The 17,125-nt window shown below is 49.9% G+C and overlaps 1 protein-coding gene across 2 annotated transcripts in view; it reads right to left on the bottom strand.

Moving 5' to 3' along the window:
- Window positions 1-2,377: 2,377 nt before the first annotated feature.
- Window positions 2,378-17,125, bottom strand: part of SYT3 (synaptotagmin 3) — a 55,730-nt gene continuing 40,982 nt past the window's right edge. For both annotated transcript variants that reach the window (XM_083408191.1, XM_083408192.1), the window contains exons 6-10: window positions 12,399-12,519; window positions 9,682-9,853; window positions 7,940-8,069; window positions 7,467-7,587; window positions 2,378-4,217 (exon numbers count right to left, since the gene is read on the bottom strand). In XM_083408191.1, coding sequence (XP_083264317.1) covers window positions 7,501-7,587; window positions 7,940-8,069; window positions 9,682-9,853; window positions 12,399-12,519 — 510 coding nt within the window. In that variant the 3' untranslated portion in view covers window positions 2,378-4,217; window positions 7,467-7,500. The remainder of the gene's footprint in view (window positions 4,218-7,466; window positions 7,588-7,939; window positions 8,070-9,681; window positions 9,854-12,398; window positions 12,520-17,125) is intronic.

The following is a 17,125-nucleotide window of genomic DNA, read 5'->3' as shown; positions in this document are numbered from 1 at the left end:
TGTTGTGGGGGAGGAAGGGAAAGGAGAATGTTAGCCGCTTTGAGACTCCTTAAAGGGAGTGAAAGGCGGGATATCAAATCCAAACTTTTCTTCTTCTTCTTCTTGCTGATTTAAGTACATTCAGACTCTACCCAGTGGGATCAGAGAAGTATTGATTTGTTAGTCTAGTGGGATCTCCAGCTCCTTTGCTAGCCCAGCTTCCTGAGCCTCTTGTCCTTGGAACAAGACAAGGTCAAGAACTGAACTACCTTACAACTGTTTTATTTATATCTGACCCGAAGAGTCCTTACTGAGCCTGACTCCTTAACATTGCAACACAGGCAGGGTCAGGCACCATTTACAAGGCCAGCTTTTGTAAGTTGAATCCCAAGAGGGGGCTGGTAGCGGAGGGACAGAGATCTTCCTCCACCAAACCTGCTGTACTTTTGTGCCGAGCGTTTTGCCTGCTTATGTACCTGAAAGTAATTCTCTTGCTTCCTATGGCTACAGTTGCTGCCTAATTAAGCAAGTCCTTAAATAGGCAGCAACTGTAAAAGCCCTTGTTGCTTAGCGGCCTGGGGATGTGGTGACCTGTGGCCCCCTCCACCTGTTGAGAGCATATCTCTCGCCGCTGCTGCTGGGCTGCCTAGGTCTGCTGGAAGTTGGCAGTCCATAAACACCTGGAGGCATAGGTTTCCCATTCCTGATTAATGGAATTTTTGAAGTTGGCTGTGTGCAGCAGGCTAGCAGGTTGGGGATGCTAGAACCTTTCTGCCCAATTTCTAGTTTTCTATCTGGAGGCATTCTTGACATAAAGCTTAATGGTACAGCCCCCCCTTCCAAATGTGGTCTTCCTGAGAAGCGGGAACGGTGTTCTCAGTGGTCTTTGGCCTGACCCATTTTGTCGGGTTTGTCTGAGGTCCTGCAGTGTAAAGGGTAAAGGTAAAGGTACCCCTGCCCGTACGGGCCAGTTGTGTCCGACACTGGGGTTGCGCGCCCATTTAGCTTAAGAGGCCCTGGGCCAGCGCTGTCCGGAGACACTTCCGGGTCACGTGGCCAGCGTGACGAAGCTGCTCTAGCGAGCCTGCATCAGCGCAGCACACGGAAACGCCGTTTACCTTCCCGCTATAAAGCGGTACCTATTTATCTACTTGCACTTAAGAGTGCTTTCGAACTGCTAGATGGGCAGGAGCTGGGACCGAACGACGGGAGCTCACCCCGCCGCGGGGATTCGAACCGCCGACCCTGTGATCAGCAAGTCCTAGGCGCTGAGGTTTTACCCACAGCGCCACCCGCATCCCCTGCAGTGTACTTCTCCCCAAATTCAGCCACCCTTGGGAGCTTCATTTCTGTAGACATGCTTGGTTGGGACTTGGGTACAACTATTAGCCTGGATAACACATGCTTACCCCAAAACACAGATGCAAACTGGCAGCACAGGATCTTCTCTTCCTGTCTTGAAGGCCTTGGCTACATAAAGTCTGGTTCTTGTGTGGCTGGCTGAGGGATTTCCTACAGATCAGCCGATGCATTTTTTTAAAAATAAAGACGACAAGTGTGTATTGCAAAGTCAGAGCAACTGTGCTAGATTTCGAGTCTGCAACATGATCATTCTATATAGCCAGAGATGGGGCACCTGTGGACCTCCAGATGTTGTATTCAGATTCCTGCCGGTTGCTTAGTCATGGGTGGGAGTTGTAATCTCAGCAACAGCTGGAGGGGGGCTGGTTCCCCATCCCTACAGTGTCAGGCTCTAAATCCTCACTCCACACTCAGTGGTGTAGCGTGGGCTGCCAGTGCCCGGGGACATATGGAAGGGGGGCTAGGGAGGAAAATGGGCGGAGTATGCATGCACATTCAACTGCCTTATGGCGTCCGTGTCACCCAGGAGATCACAGCTGCAGTGATCTGTTGTCTGGAGAGATCACTTCCTGGTTCTCATGGAGAAGCTGTTTTCCAGGAGCCCAGCAAGAGAACCACGCACCTTTATTTAGGCAACACTGGGTGTTGAAATTCCCCCCCCCTAACAATTTTGCTCTCTGGACAACTGCCCCGTGCCCCCTATGCTACGCCACTGCCCACCCCACACCAAGCTTAAGATGCCACAGTTGTCTGCAGTGCCGTTCAGTCGCCAGGTTCGCCAGTAGAATGGATTTATATGGAAATGACTAGGACAGTGTTTCTTGGGTTGCTTTTGGACTACAGTTCCCATCATCCCTGGCCACTGGCTCTGCTTGCTAGGGATGATGGGAGTTGTAGTCCATCAACAGCTGACGACTGAAGTTTGGGAAACACTGGACTTAGGAGAATGTTTCTGAGAGAGACAAGCCTCAAACTATTTGGAATCCACAAACCCAGCTTCAGCCCTCCACTGCTTCAATCTCATTGGTCTTAAAGATGGTGTTTTTATCCAGTTTTATTGATGTCACGGTTTTGTTTTGTTTTAGCAGCAGCTTCAAGTTCCAAACCTATTGCAGAGAGAGAACACCTTCCGGCCCCCTCCCCTCCCCCACTCGTGCCGGGCGGGTTGGCACCCAAGCAATTGGGGGGGAGGTATATGGCTTCTCCAAAAAAAAGGGGGACAGAGGTTTAGGAAGCAGGGCTGTTTTTCCTGTTTTGTTCCCCTCCCCACGTTCATTTCACACACTTTTTTATATTATTAAAATAAATAAATAACCCAAAAAAACAACCCAACCATAAACAGGACAGAATCTCAATAAACGAGAGGACGGACAAAGACAAAATGACGAATGGACGTGCGTTTTGGGTGGGTGGGGGCATAGAAGGAGGGCAAGGGCGGGGGAAACAGAACACCTTTTGACATTCCAAAGAAGAAGAAATTCCGGGGGGGGGGGGGGAGAAGCAGGGAGAAAGAGCGACACGAGCAGGACTTTTATAAGACAAAACTAGGACACCTGGGTTCTCTGAACAGGCACTCCCCCAGCTTAAATCTGGGAACCAGCCCGCCTACCCAAACCGGGCGGGAGGCAACCATGCAAGCTACAGAAGAACTAAATTAACGAAGTTTGGGGAAGGAGGGGGGAAGAGAGACACTGTTACCCCCATACACTTACACACACACACGCACATGAACAGTCCAGAATCAGTTGACTACGCTGGGAGTTCAGGGAGGCCCCAATCCAGTTTAAAGGAGGAGCAAAACATGGGCTCCAAACTTTGTCCATCGTGGAGCCTTTTGTGGTGACTACAGGCCACCTTCTAATGCGCGCTGAGAAATGCTGCGGCCATTTTCAGCGTGGGCGGGCACAGTCGGGCACGACTGGCAGTGCCCCCCTTAACCCTCTCTTTGCCAGTTGCCCCTCTGGGCGGAGTAGTGAGGGCAGGAAAGCCCCAACATCTCCCCCTGCCCCACATGCAGACTGGAGCAAAGGGTCCCGCGTGCATTCTTGCGAAATGGGAGGACCTTTTCCCTCTCTGCCCCCCAATGAGGCAGCAGAAGGAACCACTGCCTGTTCTCTTACCTCATCCAAGAGGCCTATTGTGAGGAGAGAAAGCAAAGAATAGAGAGGGAGCCCAGAATATCCCCTCCACCCCACCCCACAAAAAAACATCCACATTCCCCAGCAGAGGGTAAACAGTCACTTTGTCCAAAATTCACAGCTAGGAAGAGAGCGAAATCCCATACTTGGGAGTGGGGAGGGAGAGGGGAGAAGGTTAAATCTGGGAACCTGTCAAAAAATGTCCCTCTTGCCCTTCATGGAGTCTCTGCTGTCAAAACTCCCAACAGAGCAGTCGCCTGGCCCACAGGTGTGTTTCGTGAAGGGGGCACCGGTTTGATTCCTGCCTGCCATGCAACTTGTTGAAAAGGTACGGGACCTCCGCCGGAAAACAAAAAGGTGGCGCGCCCGATCTCTCCAGCCTGACCCTTCGTAGCAAAAACTCCCCAAACATGCATGTCACCGGCTGCCACCTCCCCTCCCTCCCCGATGTAAAAAGGACGAGGGGGGAAAAGGGGAATGTCTTTCCGCTCTAGACGCCTGGCACGCACAATTCCTGCCCCGCATGGAAAATGCTCCTTGGTGGCTGCCTTTATGGCTTTGGAAAAAAATAAATAAGATGCAACAGGCAGCGGTTTCCTGGGGGATCGAAGAAGGGCAGAATCTCACACCCCACCATATCAGGCGTCCCCACCCCCTTTGCTGACAGTTCCTGTGGGGCGGGGGCGGAGGAAACAACAGTCCAGAAAGTTCCGAGGCTGAGCGCACATCACTGGAACCCTAAAGAAAGGAAAGGGAAATTGATGTTGGTTTCTTTGCTGCTCCTTCTTCTCCCCCTGCACGCCACCCACCCCGGCCCATTCCCAAAATGTCAGGTTTTGTGTTGAGAATGTTTGAGATCACCATGTTTTGGCCCTGGAAGGGACAGCAGCCGCAAGGTACCATCATACATTTTAGTCTAGGTTGGGCATAATGGGAGAGAGACAAAGGGGGAGGTACCTTTTAGACAGCAGCATTTGGGATAGGATGGAAGTGGGAGTTGGCTGGTAGGGATGGGAGCCTGTGGCCCTACAGGTGCCGTTGGACTACAACTCCCATCATCCACTGGCCATGCCAGCTGGGGATGATGGGCATCGGAGTACAACAACATGCAAGAGGGCCAGAGACTCCCCATCCCTGCTCTGAACAGTGATATTACTTCTCTAATTATTGGAATTTGTATACTGCTTTAACTGCGGTTTCAGTGGGGTTTAGTTTAGTGTTGTGTGTGTGTTAGAAACAGGTTGGAACAGTGGTACCTTGCTACTCAAATGCCTTGGCTCCTGAACAAATCAGCTCCCGAACACCGCAAACCCGGAAGTGAGTGTTCTGGTTTGCGAATTTTTTTCGGAAGCTGAAAGTCCGACGCGGCTTCTGATTGAGTGCAGGAAGCTCCTGCAGGCAGTCAGAAGCCGCGCCTTGGTTTTTGAACCGTTCCTCGAGTCGAACGGACTCTCAGAACGGATTAAATTCGAGAACCAAGGTACCACCTCGGGTTACATACACTTCAGGTTACATATGCTTCAGGTCACAGACTCCGCTAGCCCAGAAATATTACCTTGGTTTAAGAACTTTGCTTCAGGATGAGAACAGAAATCATGCCGCTGCTGGTGCGGCGGCAGCAGGAGGCCCCATTAGCTAAAGTGGTGCTTCAGGTTAAGAACAGTTTCAGGTTAAGTACAGACCTCTGGAATGAATTAAGTACATAACCAGAGGTACCACTGTATTATTGATGGCAACTGTCTGTCTCAAGAGACAGTGAAATGCGCCTCTGAGGGTCGAACTGCTGGAGAATCACAGCACCAGCTGTGGCTGCAGAGACCAGGATGGCTGATGGTTTCAAAAGCTGCTGAGAAGTGTACAAGAACCAACATATTTGCATGTCCTCTGGCCATCTCTCAGCGCAGGTAATCCACCAGGGTTGTGCTGGAGTTGTTGGCATCTGTCTGTCTCAAGGGAAATGGGAGTGTGCCTCTGGGAGTCAAGTCAAACCGCTGAGTTAACAGCACCCAAGGTCACCTCCCCGGAGCACAAGCCTGGGCAGGGTATATGGAAGTCCTGGGCTGCCCAGACGACAAGTTCCCCCCTGGCCCTGGCCTCCCTGATGTGGTCCAAAGGAAAGCAGAGCAAAACGATCGACACCAGGAGTTGCCAGAAGGTGCCATCCACCCACTTAGGGACTCCACTCTGGATTTGTGTAGGGTTTAGTCCTTAGTGGTTGGCATAGAAAGGGGGTGGGGATCCTACAATCCCATGTAAACATAATCCACAATATAATAAAATGAAAAGACCATCCAACCAGATCCCTTGGGGTTTTAGGTAAAGGTAAAGGGACCCCGACCAATAGGTCCAGTCGTAGCCGACTCTGGGGTTGCAGCGCTCATCTCGCTTTATTGGCCGAGGGAGCCGGTGTTTGTCCGCAGACAGCTTCCGGGTCATGTGGCCAGCATGACTAAGCTGCTTCTGGCGAACCAGAGCAGTGCACGGAAACACCATTTACCTTCCCGCCAGAGCAGTACCTATTTATCTACTTGCACTTTGACGTGCTTTTGAACTGCTAGGTTGGCAGGAGCGGGGACCGAGCAACAGGAGCTCACCCCGTCGCGGGGATTCGAACCGCTGACCTTCTGATTGGCAAGTCCTAGGCTCTGTGGTTTAACCCATAGCGCCACCCGCGTCCTGATTGTGGTATTTGGTTACTTGAAACCAAATGCCTTCCTTACTGTAAATAAACTAGAGCTTTCTTAAGTTACCCAGGCATGTTCCCAGTTACGATAGACAAAAAAGTAGGGATTGAAAGCGTTAGTACAGCAACGTGATTTTGAAAAACCCACGGTGAGCAAGGGAACGCGATTCTTGGATGGGCCCTGCTGCTTTATGGCAGGGGTGCCAAATTTCCATTCCAAAATGAAAACCTCATTTATCAAATGGGCAGCTTGTGAGCTGACAAATGAAGACCTCTGTGTATGGTTTTTTTTTTAAAAAAATAAAAATAAAAACCTAAGTGGGGCAAAGTGTTATTGCAAGTGGAGCAATGCATTAAATAGCCCTCCCTTGGCCACAGGCCTCTTTTGACCTGCTCAAAGTGGGGAGGGAAGGGGCTTCAGAGGAGCTGTAAAAGACCTGGCTTTGACTCCCTCAGGTGGTCAAAGGGGGGAACCGCAAGCAAGCTGAGTGACCAAGGTATTATTATTATTATTATTATTATTATTATTATTATTACAGTCGTACCTTGGTTTTCAAACAGCTTAGTTCTCAAACGTTTTGGCTCCCGAATGCCACAGCTGTTCCGGTTTGCAAGCTACTTTTGGAACCTGAATAACAGAAGGGGCTTACGCCGCTTCCGATTGGCTGCAGGAGCTTCCTGCAGCCAATCAGAAGCTACGCTTTGGTTTCCAAACGTTTTGGAAATTGAGCGGACTTCCAGAACGGATTCTGTTTGATTTCAGAGGTACAACTGTATTATTATCATCACCATCACCATTATTATTATTTATTGAATTTATATACAGTGGTACCTCAGGTTAGATACGCTTCAGGTTACATACACTCCAGGTTACAGACTCCGCTAACCCAGAAATAGTACCTTGGGTTAAGAACTTTGCTTCAGGATGAGAACAGAAATCACGTGACAGCAGCGGGAGGCCCCATTAGCTAAAGTGGTGCTTCAGGTTAAGAACAGTTTCAGGTTAAGTATGGATCTCTGGAATGAATTAAGTACTTAACCCGAGGTACCACTGTACCACCCTATTCCCGGAGGTCTCCGGGCGGTTCACAGAACAAAACCAAAATATAAAACCACAAAATATAGAATCAAAATAAAAACAGTTCAGTGGTTTAAAAAGTTCAGTGTAGGGTTTTTTTTTTGCCCCTTAAAAAAAAAAAGTAACCAGGGAAGCATCTCCAAATTGCACTAAAGTTATGACTCGTGGGTACATTTCTCTCTCTCCTGCCTCCGCTGCCATGCCCCCTTCTGCCATAGGTACTCACAGTCCCTGGTGGCAAAGGGCTGGTGGTGGTTGCCTTAGTCCGACTGAACGCTTTCTACTACGATGCTGGGTTTGTCCCGCGCTGGAGGATTCTTGTTGATGTAGCTGTTCAAAGTCTTCTCCTGAAGAAGGGAAGAGGAGGAAGTGTTCAAAGGAGCAAACGGGATGCTCTCAGCTCCCACCATGATCCAAAATCCCACTGACGGCATTTTGAAGCCACCAGCCTTGCCCTCTAACCACTGGATGCTACTGCTTTGCCTGCTTTTCCCAGAGAGGACCGAGGCGTCCTTGCTCTCCCGTTGTGCCCCAGCAGATCACATCCCTGGCTTTTCAACGCCACGCCCCCACTTCCTCTAAGCCAGTGTTTCCCAAACTTGGGTGTCCAGCTGATTTTGCACTACAACTCCCATCATCCCTAGCTAGCAGGGATGATGGGAATTGTAGTTCCTGCTCTCGCTGCAATGCGAGACTCACCTCCACTAGCTGGTGCCAGTGCTCGATGGGTTTGCGTGGGTTCGCCAGCATCTCGGCCCAGTGGTCCCTCCCAGGTGCGTCTGCGTCGCTGCCCACTCTGCACATCCCGATGACCTCGTTGTGCCCAATGCTGTGGAATAATAGAATCATAAGGATTGCAGAAGGGGCCACGAGGGTCATCTAGTCCAACCCCCTGCAATGTGGGGGATCTTTTGCCCAACGTGGGACTCAAACCCACGACCCTGAGATGAAGAGTATCATGCTCTACCAACGGAGAGAAGAGGATGAGCAACGAATAGGGTGGGGAAGGGGGCACGATGCAACTTCAGCATTGCGGCGCGTGTGTTATAAGTCAGTTTAACTTATTTACATTGGGCTGTAACCAAGGCTGGTCCTATTCAGAGCACACCGTCAAAATAACTGAATCTAAGTCAATGGGCTTCCTCTGGGTAGAACTAGCATTGCAATCTTGGGACCGGGGATGGAGAAAGACTATTAAGGCCATTAAAAAACTTGCTATGCCCCTTCCCCACTTAAAGAATTAATAGTTTAAGATGGGGATGAGGAACTCCTCCAGATGTTTCCGGACTTCCCATCATCCCTGACCACTGGCCAGTCTGGCTGGGGCTGATGAGAGCTGCAAGTTCCCCATCTCTGCTGTAAGAAATGGTGGTGGCTGTGGGCAGCAGGCTGGCGACACAAGGAAAGCTTGCTTTGTGCAAACGAGCCAGACTCTCGTCTCTGATTCAGCACTGCAAGGCTCCTGTGCAGAAATAACATTGAAGCAGCTCTTAAAAAATAACAAAACCTGCCACACTAACATTTTCCATTCAAGGTCAAGGAGAAGAGGATGGAACCAAGGCATCCGGGCTCCCAGACTCCCATTCTCTGCTCTGCTTCCCATCGCTCGAAAGAAGTGAGAAATCCTGGCACTCAGCCCCCTCCCCTCATTGAAAAGCCCCCACTCGCCTTGCAGAGAACTCAGCTCCCATTTTTGCACAGTCAAAGCAGGAATCCCAGCATTCCTGTAGGTTGCACTGCCTTTCCTGAGAAGTGGGGGTCCTCCCTTGAACCCCCTGCATCTTGCCATTCACTAGACACCAGATTCCTCCCAGGAGAACCTGGTCTGGATTTTCCACACCCCTTTCGGAAGAAGCAGAAATCTCAGCTCTTCCTCTAGCTTGCACTGCCTTTTCCTGAGAAGCCAGACGTCTTCCCTTGCTGCCTCTTGCACCGCACATCATGCCATTCCCTGGCCTAGGAAAACTGGGTCTCTGCCTCCAGTGTGGTGTAGTGGTTAAGAGCGGTATTCTCATAATCTGGTGAACCGGGTTCGCGTCTCCGCTCCTCCACATGCAGCTGCTGGGTGACCTTGGGCCAGTCACACTTCTCTGAAGTCTCTCAGCCCCACTCACCTCACAGAGTGTTGTGGGGGAGGAAGAGAAAGGAGAATGTTAGCCGCTTTGAGACTCCTGAAGGGGAGTGATAAAGCTGGATATCAAATCCAAACTCCTCCTCCTCCTCCTCCACGTGTGGTCCTGGTTCCTAGTGTCCCCTTTGCCAGAGCCCTTAAGACCCCACACATCCCTTTGGTCAGAGCTAAGAATCCCAGAGTTGCCTTATTTTGGCAGGAGAGCAAAGAAACACAGTGGGAATCACCGCTGCCCAGAAGAGACTCATCTGCTGAATGGAGAAAAGAGGGACTTGGGGCAGAGTGCACACCTGTGTGCGTTGTGCCTCACCAGTCATAATCCATGACCGCCAGGGTGATGCTGACATGCTCCATGCTGTCTTGGGGGATGTCAAAGACGAGGGCCTCGTTGTAACTGGGGTTGAGGGTGTTCTTCTTGATGGACGTCTTGCGCTTCTTCAGCCGCCTTCCTTCACACATGAGGGATGCCTTGACATAAGGATCTGGAGAGAGGAGGCTGGTGGAATTATGGGGGAAGCAGCCCAGGCCCGGCCCATGCTGCCTACTTGCCACCGTTCTCCCCACCCTGCCATCTTGACAGAGGCTCCAGTCCTAAGATATGCTTGGCCTTTGCGGTTGCTGGGCAGTTCCAGGAAGTGCTCCCCAGTCCCACCAGAGATGACCTCTAGAGATTGGGGAACAGCGCCTGCCAATTGTTTTTGCTCCAAAGATGCCCGAGATGGGATGTGACACTTGGGTGAGGGTCAGTGGGTACAACCTCGTCCAACTCCATACAACTGTGTTTTCCGGGAGAGAGAAGGGGGACTTCAGTACACCTGAAGGAGCGTCTCCACCCCCGTTGTTCAGCCCGGACACTAAGGTCCAGTTCCGGAGGGCCTTCTGGCGGTTCCCTCCCTGCAAGAAGTGAGGTTACAGGGAACCAGGCAGAGGGCCTTCTCGGTAGTGGCTCCCACCCTGTGGAACGCCCTCCCACCAGATGTCAAGGAAATAAACAACAATCTGACTTTCAGAAGACATCTGAAGGCAGCCCTGTTTAGGGAAGTTTTTAATGCTTGATGTTTTATTGTGTTTTTAATATTCTGTTGGGAGCCACCCAGAATGGAAACCCAACCAGATGGGCAGGGTATTATTATTATTATTATTAATATTAATGCTGCAGGCTGTGAAAACCTACTTGCCCCCAGAATATTTCAGGTCTACACCTCTCCCCAAGCACTGAGGCCCAGCCCCAGCCTGCCAGAGCCAATTTCACATTTTATGACTCTCAAAGTCCACCCCTCCATGACAACCACACAAAGGCTGCTTGCAGCAACTACCATAGAGATGCAATCGTGTTCTTGGTAGCATCCATTTGCTTCTCACCAACCATACAGCCACCTTTTGTGTCCTGCCTTCTTCCTATTAATAAGCCTCGAATCCTGCCTTATCCCACCTTTACAGTAGACACAGTTCCACCCACCCCACCCACCATGTGTCACCCTGCTAAAACCTAGCCAAGGGGAGGGCAGCTATCAGGCTGGTGTGACCTATTTTTTCCAGGAGCTCCAAAGTCTACCAATCAGGTCCAGGTGCAAAACAGTGCCTCAGATGGGTGGACACACATACACAGAAATAAGAAACAGGGTGCCTCTGAGCACATGCTCAGTCCAGGAGGTTGTTTTCAGCCCTGGAAGGGATAGGCCCAGCTAGACATGGCATTAAACATATCCTTGCATTTCACGTGAATGGTTTTTTGTAATGCAAATAGCAGCTGCTGGAGTGGTGGTGAATAATTATTGCATTATAGCAGGCACCATTAGGCGGATTACAAAAGGAAGCTTTGGAGGGAAGATTTACTTCAGCAGCACAACAAGGAAGGAAACGGTTGAACTTCCTGTCTCCTCCTGCTGCAATCTCTTAAGCATCAACACCCCGCCCCATGGCTGCAATTTGCCTTTTTTTTAATGTGACCATAAAATGCAAAGACATTATTTCATTTCATTTAACATCACATGCTGTTCGTCCCTGAGCTCACACATCCTTTCGCACACAAAAATCGCTCCTGGTCCCCCCACCCGCTGCCATTTTCTTAATTTCGGCAGTTTCATTTGTGGGGGGAAAGAGCTGTGTTGTTTCTGCTGCTGTTAAACCACCCTGGTCAACTTACTGCAAATAAGCCACAGACTGATTACCGGATCCCAAAACACGATTGGTGCCTCTCTATCCTAGCTGCCAAATGTATTTCAACACCACAACCTCCTTTCCACCTTTCCAGCATTACTGTATTTTTTCTCTCCTCATCTTACTTGCCCATATTTTTCTCCTGCCTCCAAGCCCTTTCCCTCTCTGGGGTCCCTTTTTGTAAAGGTAAAGGTACCCCTGCCCGTACGGGCCAGTCTTGACAGACTCTAGGGTTGTGCGCCCATCTCACTCAAAGAGGCCGGGGGGCCAGCGCTGTCCGAAGACACTTCCGGGTCACGTGGCCAGCGTGACATCGCTGCTCTGGCGATCCAGAGCCGCACACGGAAACGCCGTTTACCTTCCCGCTAGTAAGCGGTCCCTATTTATCTACTTGCACCCAGGGGTGCTTTCGAACTGCTAGGTTGGCAGGTGCTGGGACCGAACAGCGGGAGCGCACCCTGCCACGGGGATTCGAACCGCTGACCTTTCAATCAGCAAGCCCTAGGCGCTGAGGCTTTTACCCACAGCGCCACCCGCGTCCCCAATGTGGGGCTCCACTGCTTGATTCAATCCGAACGTATTCAAGCCTCCAACCACACATTGGATTGGCCAACATACCAGCCAACACATGGGACTGATCAACACATTTTGCCGCCTAAAGCGAAGAAAAAGATGGCGTGTGTTACTCACACTTCCATAAATAGAAGCTGACTCCGTGACACACAGGGAGACAGCGATGTCCCCCAACACCTCGCCCCTGCTGCCCCTGCCAGCACCTGCCGCCTGTGACACCCACCTCACTCGCCCTAATGATAGGGCCGGCCCTGCTATAGCCCTTCTTCCCCCACGACTGCCCCGCTGGCTCACCAGAAAATCCAGTCAGATCCATGGCTTTGAGGTTGGTGGCCTTGATGATGGTGACCGTGAGGCGCCCAGCGGTGGGCAAGTAACAGAGAGAGAAATTCAGCTCCCCCAAATCCGCTTTTTCCTGTGAGATGGGAGAAGATGAAGAAGAAAACAACGTGGTCAGTAAAAGTATCTGGGGGAGAAGGAAATCCCAGCACAGAGGAGGCTGCCTTGCTGGAATCTGGCAGCATCAGTCAATATGGTGGCTGAGAGGCATGATATACAGTCGTACCTCGGCAGCCGAAGGGAATCCGTTCTGGAAGTCTGTTCGACTTCCAAAACATTAGGAAACCAAGGTGCAGCTTCCGATTGGCTGCAGGAAGCTCCAATCAGAACCCGCGGAAGCTGCATCGGACGTTCGGGTTCCAAGGAACGTTCACAAACCAGAACACTCACTTCTGGGTTTGTGGTGTTCAGGAGCCAAAATGTTCGACCCACAAGGCATTTGACTTCCGAGGTACAGCTGTATAATATAAAATAATGGGTTTGTCCTACTCAGAGCAGACCCATTCAGTGATTTCTATAGGCTTACTCTGAGTAAAACCTACTTGGCTACAACCCAATATTTTAATATTGTATTTTATCGTTGTGAGCAGCCCAGAGAAACCATGTTATTAGGCATCCAGTAAACATGCTGAATAATGAAGAGTAAAGGCTTTCAGATGGAACCTTCAGTGGCATAACAGGTTAAGCGTATCTGGTTGTTAACCTGAAGGCTGGTGCTTCGAGCTTACCCAGGGACAGCTGTGGGCAGGATTCCTGTATTGCAGGGGGTTGGACTAGATGACCCCTGGGGTCCCTTCCAACTCTACAATTCTGTGATTCTGTGACCGGGTCCAAAGTTGCGCTGTTGTGTATGTGTGTCACGTGCTCCTTAAAACCAGGCCCAGTCAATGGTCTGGCTGCAGCATTGCACAATTGTGCACCATTCAACGATATAACAAAATTCCACATCGGAAACTAACATAACCCCGCCCCCCATATACCCAATTAATTGTATCAATAATACATGACCCATCTGATATAAGCCACACATGGCAAGCCCCAAATCAGAGCACGTTGTAGGCTTTGTTTCAAACTGCTCTAATCTGAGTTATACCCGATTTATTCAGAATATTAATATTATTCATTACTATAATGAATCTGTTATCACCAATGCATTCCCTCAAGTGGCCCCTTTTCCTCATGCTGTCAATGGGCATTTGTTTACTTGGATTATCCAATCTCTGAAATACATACATATATAAATACATATAGGCTACTTAGCATCTTCCCTACAATGCAAGAAGAACAAGCTTGGCACATTTATTCTCCTTCTGCAAGAAGGTAGTCAAGGAAAATCTGTGCAGCCACACAATCCTCAGGAGAGACAGACACAAGGAACCCACCATATTTCATAATAATGTTGGAATCAACTGGATTTCGCCAAATTTCACATTACAAGTTACAACCTTATGGATACAAACCTGATGGAATATTGCTGGTTTTCTTTAAAAGCTTAAACAGCCCTAACACGTGTGTATATGGGAGGGACTGTTGCTTCAAAAATCTAACCAACGTTTGCATTAGGAAAAGCACTATGGAAAACAGAATCTCAGAACAAAGAATTTCAGTGTTGCAAAGATGGGCTGGGGAGGAAATATAATAAATTTCATTTCCTCTGAGGCAGAAAAGGCGAGAGTATCAGCACACAGGCATACCGTACTTTCCCATGTATAAGGCTATGTTTTTTTTACTGAAAAATTCGGTTTAAAATAGGGGGTCGTCTTATACATGGGTAGTGCCTAGGGGTGACGTGGGATTGGTCGAGGCCACGAGCCAGAGATGGTCTGCAGCATGTTATTGGTGTCTGCGGCAAGGGGTGGTGTTGATTGGGTGTTAGCGTCAGCCAGGCAGGTGAGTGATTTTCTGGGTCACCCTCCCCCAAAAAGCTCAACCACTCTGGGCAATCTCTCCCCATTTTCTTAATTTTCAGTCCCCAAAATAGGGGGCGTCTTATACACAGGGGCATCTTATACACAGAAAAGTACGGTATTTCCCAATGTAGTTGGAATTCAAATACCAACATGGATCTTGGAATTCTGCTGGGCTGAACAGATATCCTGGACTCTGCTGATGTCAATTTCTATCCCAGGTTATTATCACCTGGGGAAAGCGTTTTAAAAGCAGCTGCGGTGAACAAATGAGAGAGAGAGAGAGAGAGAGAGAGAGAGAGAGGGAGGGAGAAATCAGAAGGCTGGGATCAGATCATCTTTCATAAGTTGAAAGATCTGTGTACCAAGACCACAAAGAGCGCAGGTGAAATTGACAAGATGGTAGACAGCTAATGCCAATTTCACATCCCCGGGCAAGATGATTTGCTGCTGCTCTTTGCGACCTTCTTGTTTGGGGATGGAAGATGCTAACACACACAAACACAGATTCTGTTCAGATACTCAGTGGGTGACCAACACATGGAGTATCTGTGAGTATCACACACCAGGGTTGGAACAGAAATATATGTTTGTGCGTGTACATGCTTGTGAGTGTATTAAACACACAGACACACACACTGGCTCTATGAGTACGGAGGGCCTAGTGAGTCATTGCATAATTAGCGCTGAATTCTCAAGGATCAGCTGCTGTGTTTGATGGAGTGCATATATATACACACATATGTTCAGAAACTCTGCAGATATTTGAGACCTTGTCCCCAGGGTGGCTGTTCTTTCCCAAGAAGGAAGAGCGCAGCAACATGGTGAGAAGGAAAAGGCCTCCTCTGATCAGTGGCCCCTTAGGCCTACTTTTCACTGAGGTGGCAAATTGTATCATCGTCATCATCAATTTATGAGTTTCCTCCTACACCATCGTCTGGGTTCTATTACAACACACTAGAAAAGACAGCTTCCAGCGAACATCTCAGAGAGAAGACTAGGCAAAGACCCTTCTCCCCAAAATCCAGGGCTTTTTGGTGGGGAGGGAGGGGAGAGAATATTTTCATACAGAGAAGAGGACACACTCATCCAAGTCCCCACCCCAGCAATGCTTCAGGGGAAATCTAGTCTTTAATATTCCTCACGAGCCAGAATCTTGTTGACAGTGCTCCTTGGAGCCTAACTTTCCTGCTGAGGCTGGTTATCTAAAACCCACTTATGCATTCAGTCTAAATATTGCATCCATATAGAAAATTACATGTCAGGGACAGTAGGATTCTGGCCTGTCTCCTCGGCATTCAGCTTGCTCTGAGCATGACCTGCAAAAAACATGCTGCAGCGTGAATTGCTCCTGATCAGGATACTCCATTCCAACCCCATTTCCATATTGTTGTGGGTTTTCCCTCTTGGCATTTTCTCCGAAGATTTGTCGTGGTTTGTTTCATATTTCTGAAAACACTGGGTTTTCTCCAGACTTGCCGATATCTCCCCTCTTGCATATTGGTGGTGCAATTTTGCCTACATAGACGTCAGGGGCCACATTAGGCTTCTGGTCCTGAGGTTCCCCACCCTGGCGCAACATTGGGCTGATTCATCTCTCAGTCCTGAGGTGCGCATGTGGAATTAAGTCCCCATGGACGATTTGCCACGGAATGTTTCCCTCGATGTCCGCCAGCACGTTTTGGCAAAGATGGTACATCTGTTTGGCATTTAGAGCAGCAGTTCCCAATTGGTGGTCCGCCGGGGGTGGGGGCGGACGGACGCCTGTGGCCCCATTCACATAACAAAAACTACCATAGAGATTTCAAAATTTTCAAAAGTAGTGGGGTCCATGGCTTGGGTTTTGAAAAACAGGGGGTCCACAATACAGTGGTACCTTGGGTTACATACACTTCAGGTTACATACGCTTCAGGTTACATACGCTTCAGGTTACAGACTCCGCTAACCCAGAAACAATACCTCAGGATGAGAACAGAAATTGTGCAGTGGCATGGCGGCAGCAGGAGGCCCCATTAGCTAAAGTGGTACCTCAGGTTCAAAACAGTTTCAGGTTAAGAACGGACCTCCAGAACGAATTAAGTTCTTAACCCGAGGTACCACTGTACTTAGCTAATTGGGACCCACGGGCCTAGAGCCATCCTCAGGAACCATGCCCATTGCAGGCCTGGAACCGGCAACCCCGGTTACGACAGGCCAGGATTTCAACTGTGTGCCACCCTGGCTCTTGGCTGTGGAGGGCTGTTCTTCCGTTTGGGCGTTTGGGTTGCTGGCATGAGGCATCTCCCTGAAGGAGACGGGGAAAATATTGAAGAGACAGTGCCGGTGGACAGTCTTCCTGCTATCGGTGTTTGGAGTCCTGCACGCTCTTGGAAGTGATCTTGCACACACAACCCCCCCTTAAAAAAACCCTCACCGCCCCAGCTTAGGGCATCGATGCACATCTCTCAGGCCTTGTCTAAATCAAGGCGGTGCTTCTCACTGATTCATTCCTCTCTGCCGCCTCTGCTTCTTCTCCAACTATCCTTTTTTTTTTTTTGCTTTGGGCCCATCCGTGCCCTGTCATGCTCCCCCCCCCCGGCCGCCGCCAGTGCTCTCTCGCTCTGCCTTTCTTTCTCTTAGCCTCAGGCCCCTTTGGGATTTGGCCTGAACAACGGCCAGCAAAGCCCTCGCTTGCCCCAGAACAAGTGAGTTGGCAAAGCAGGCCGGAGGGCTGGTGAGTGGAGGCCGGAGCGGGGGCAAGGGGGGGGCGAGGAAGGAGGGGGGGGGAAGGCTTC

This window comes from Podarcis tiliguerta, assembly GCF_965153285.1.
Source record: "Podarcis tiliguerta genome assembly, chromosome: 13".
NCBI classification, from domain to species: Eukaryota; Metazoa; Chordata; class Lepidosauria; order Squamata; family Lacertidae; genus Podarcis; species Podarcis tiliguerta.
The sequence above is the reverse complement of the archived record's forward strand: the minus strand, read 5'-3'. Positions and strand labels throughout refer to the sequence as shown.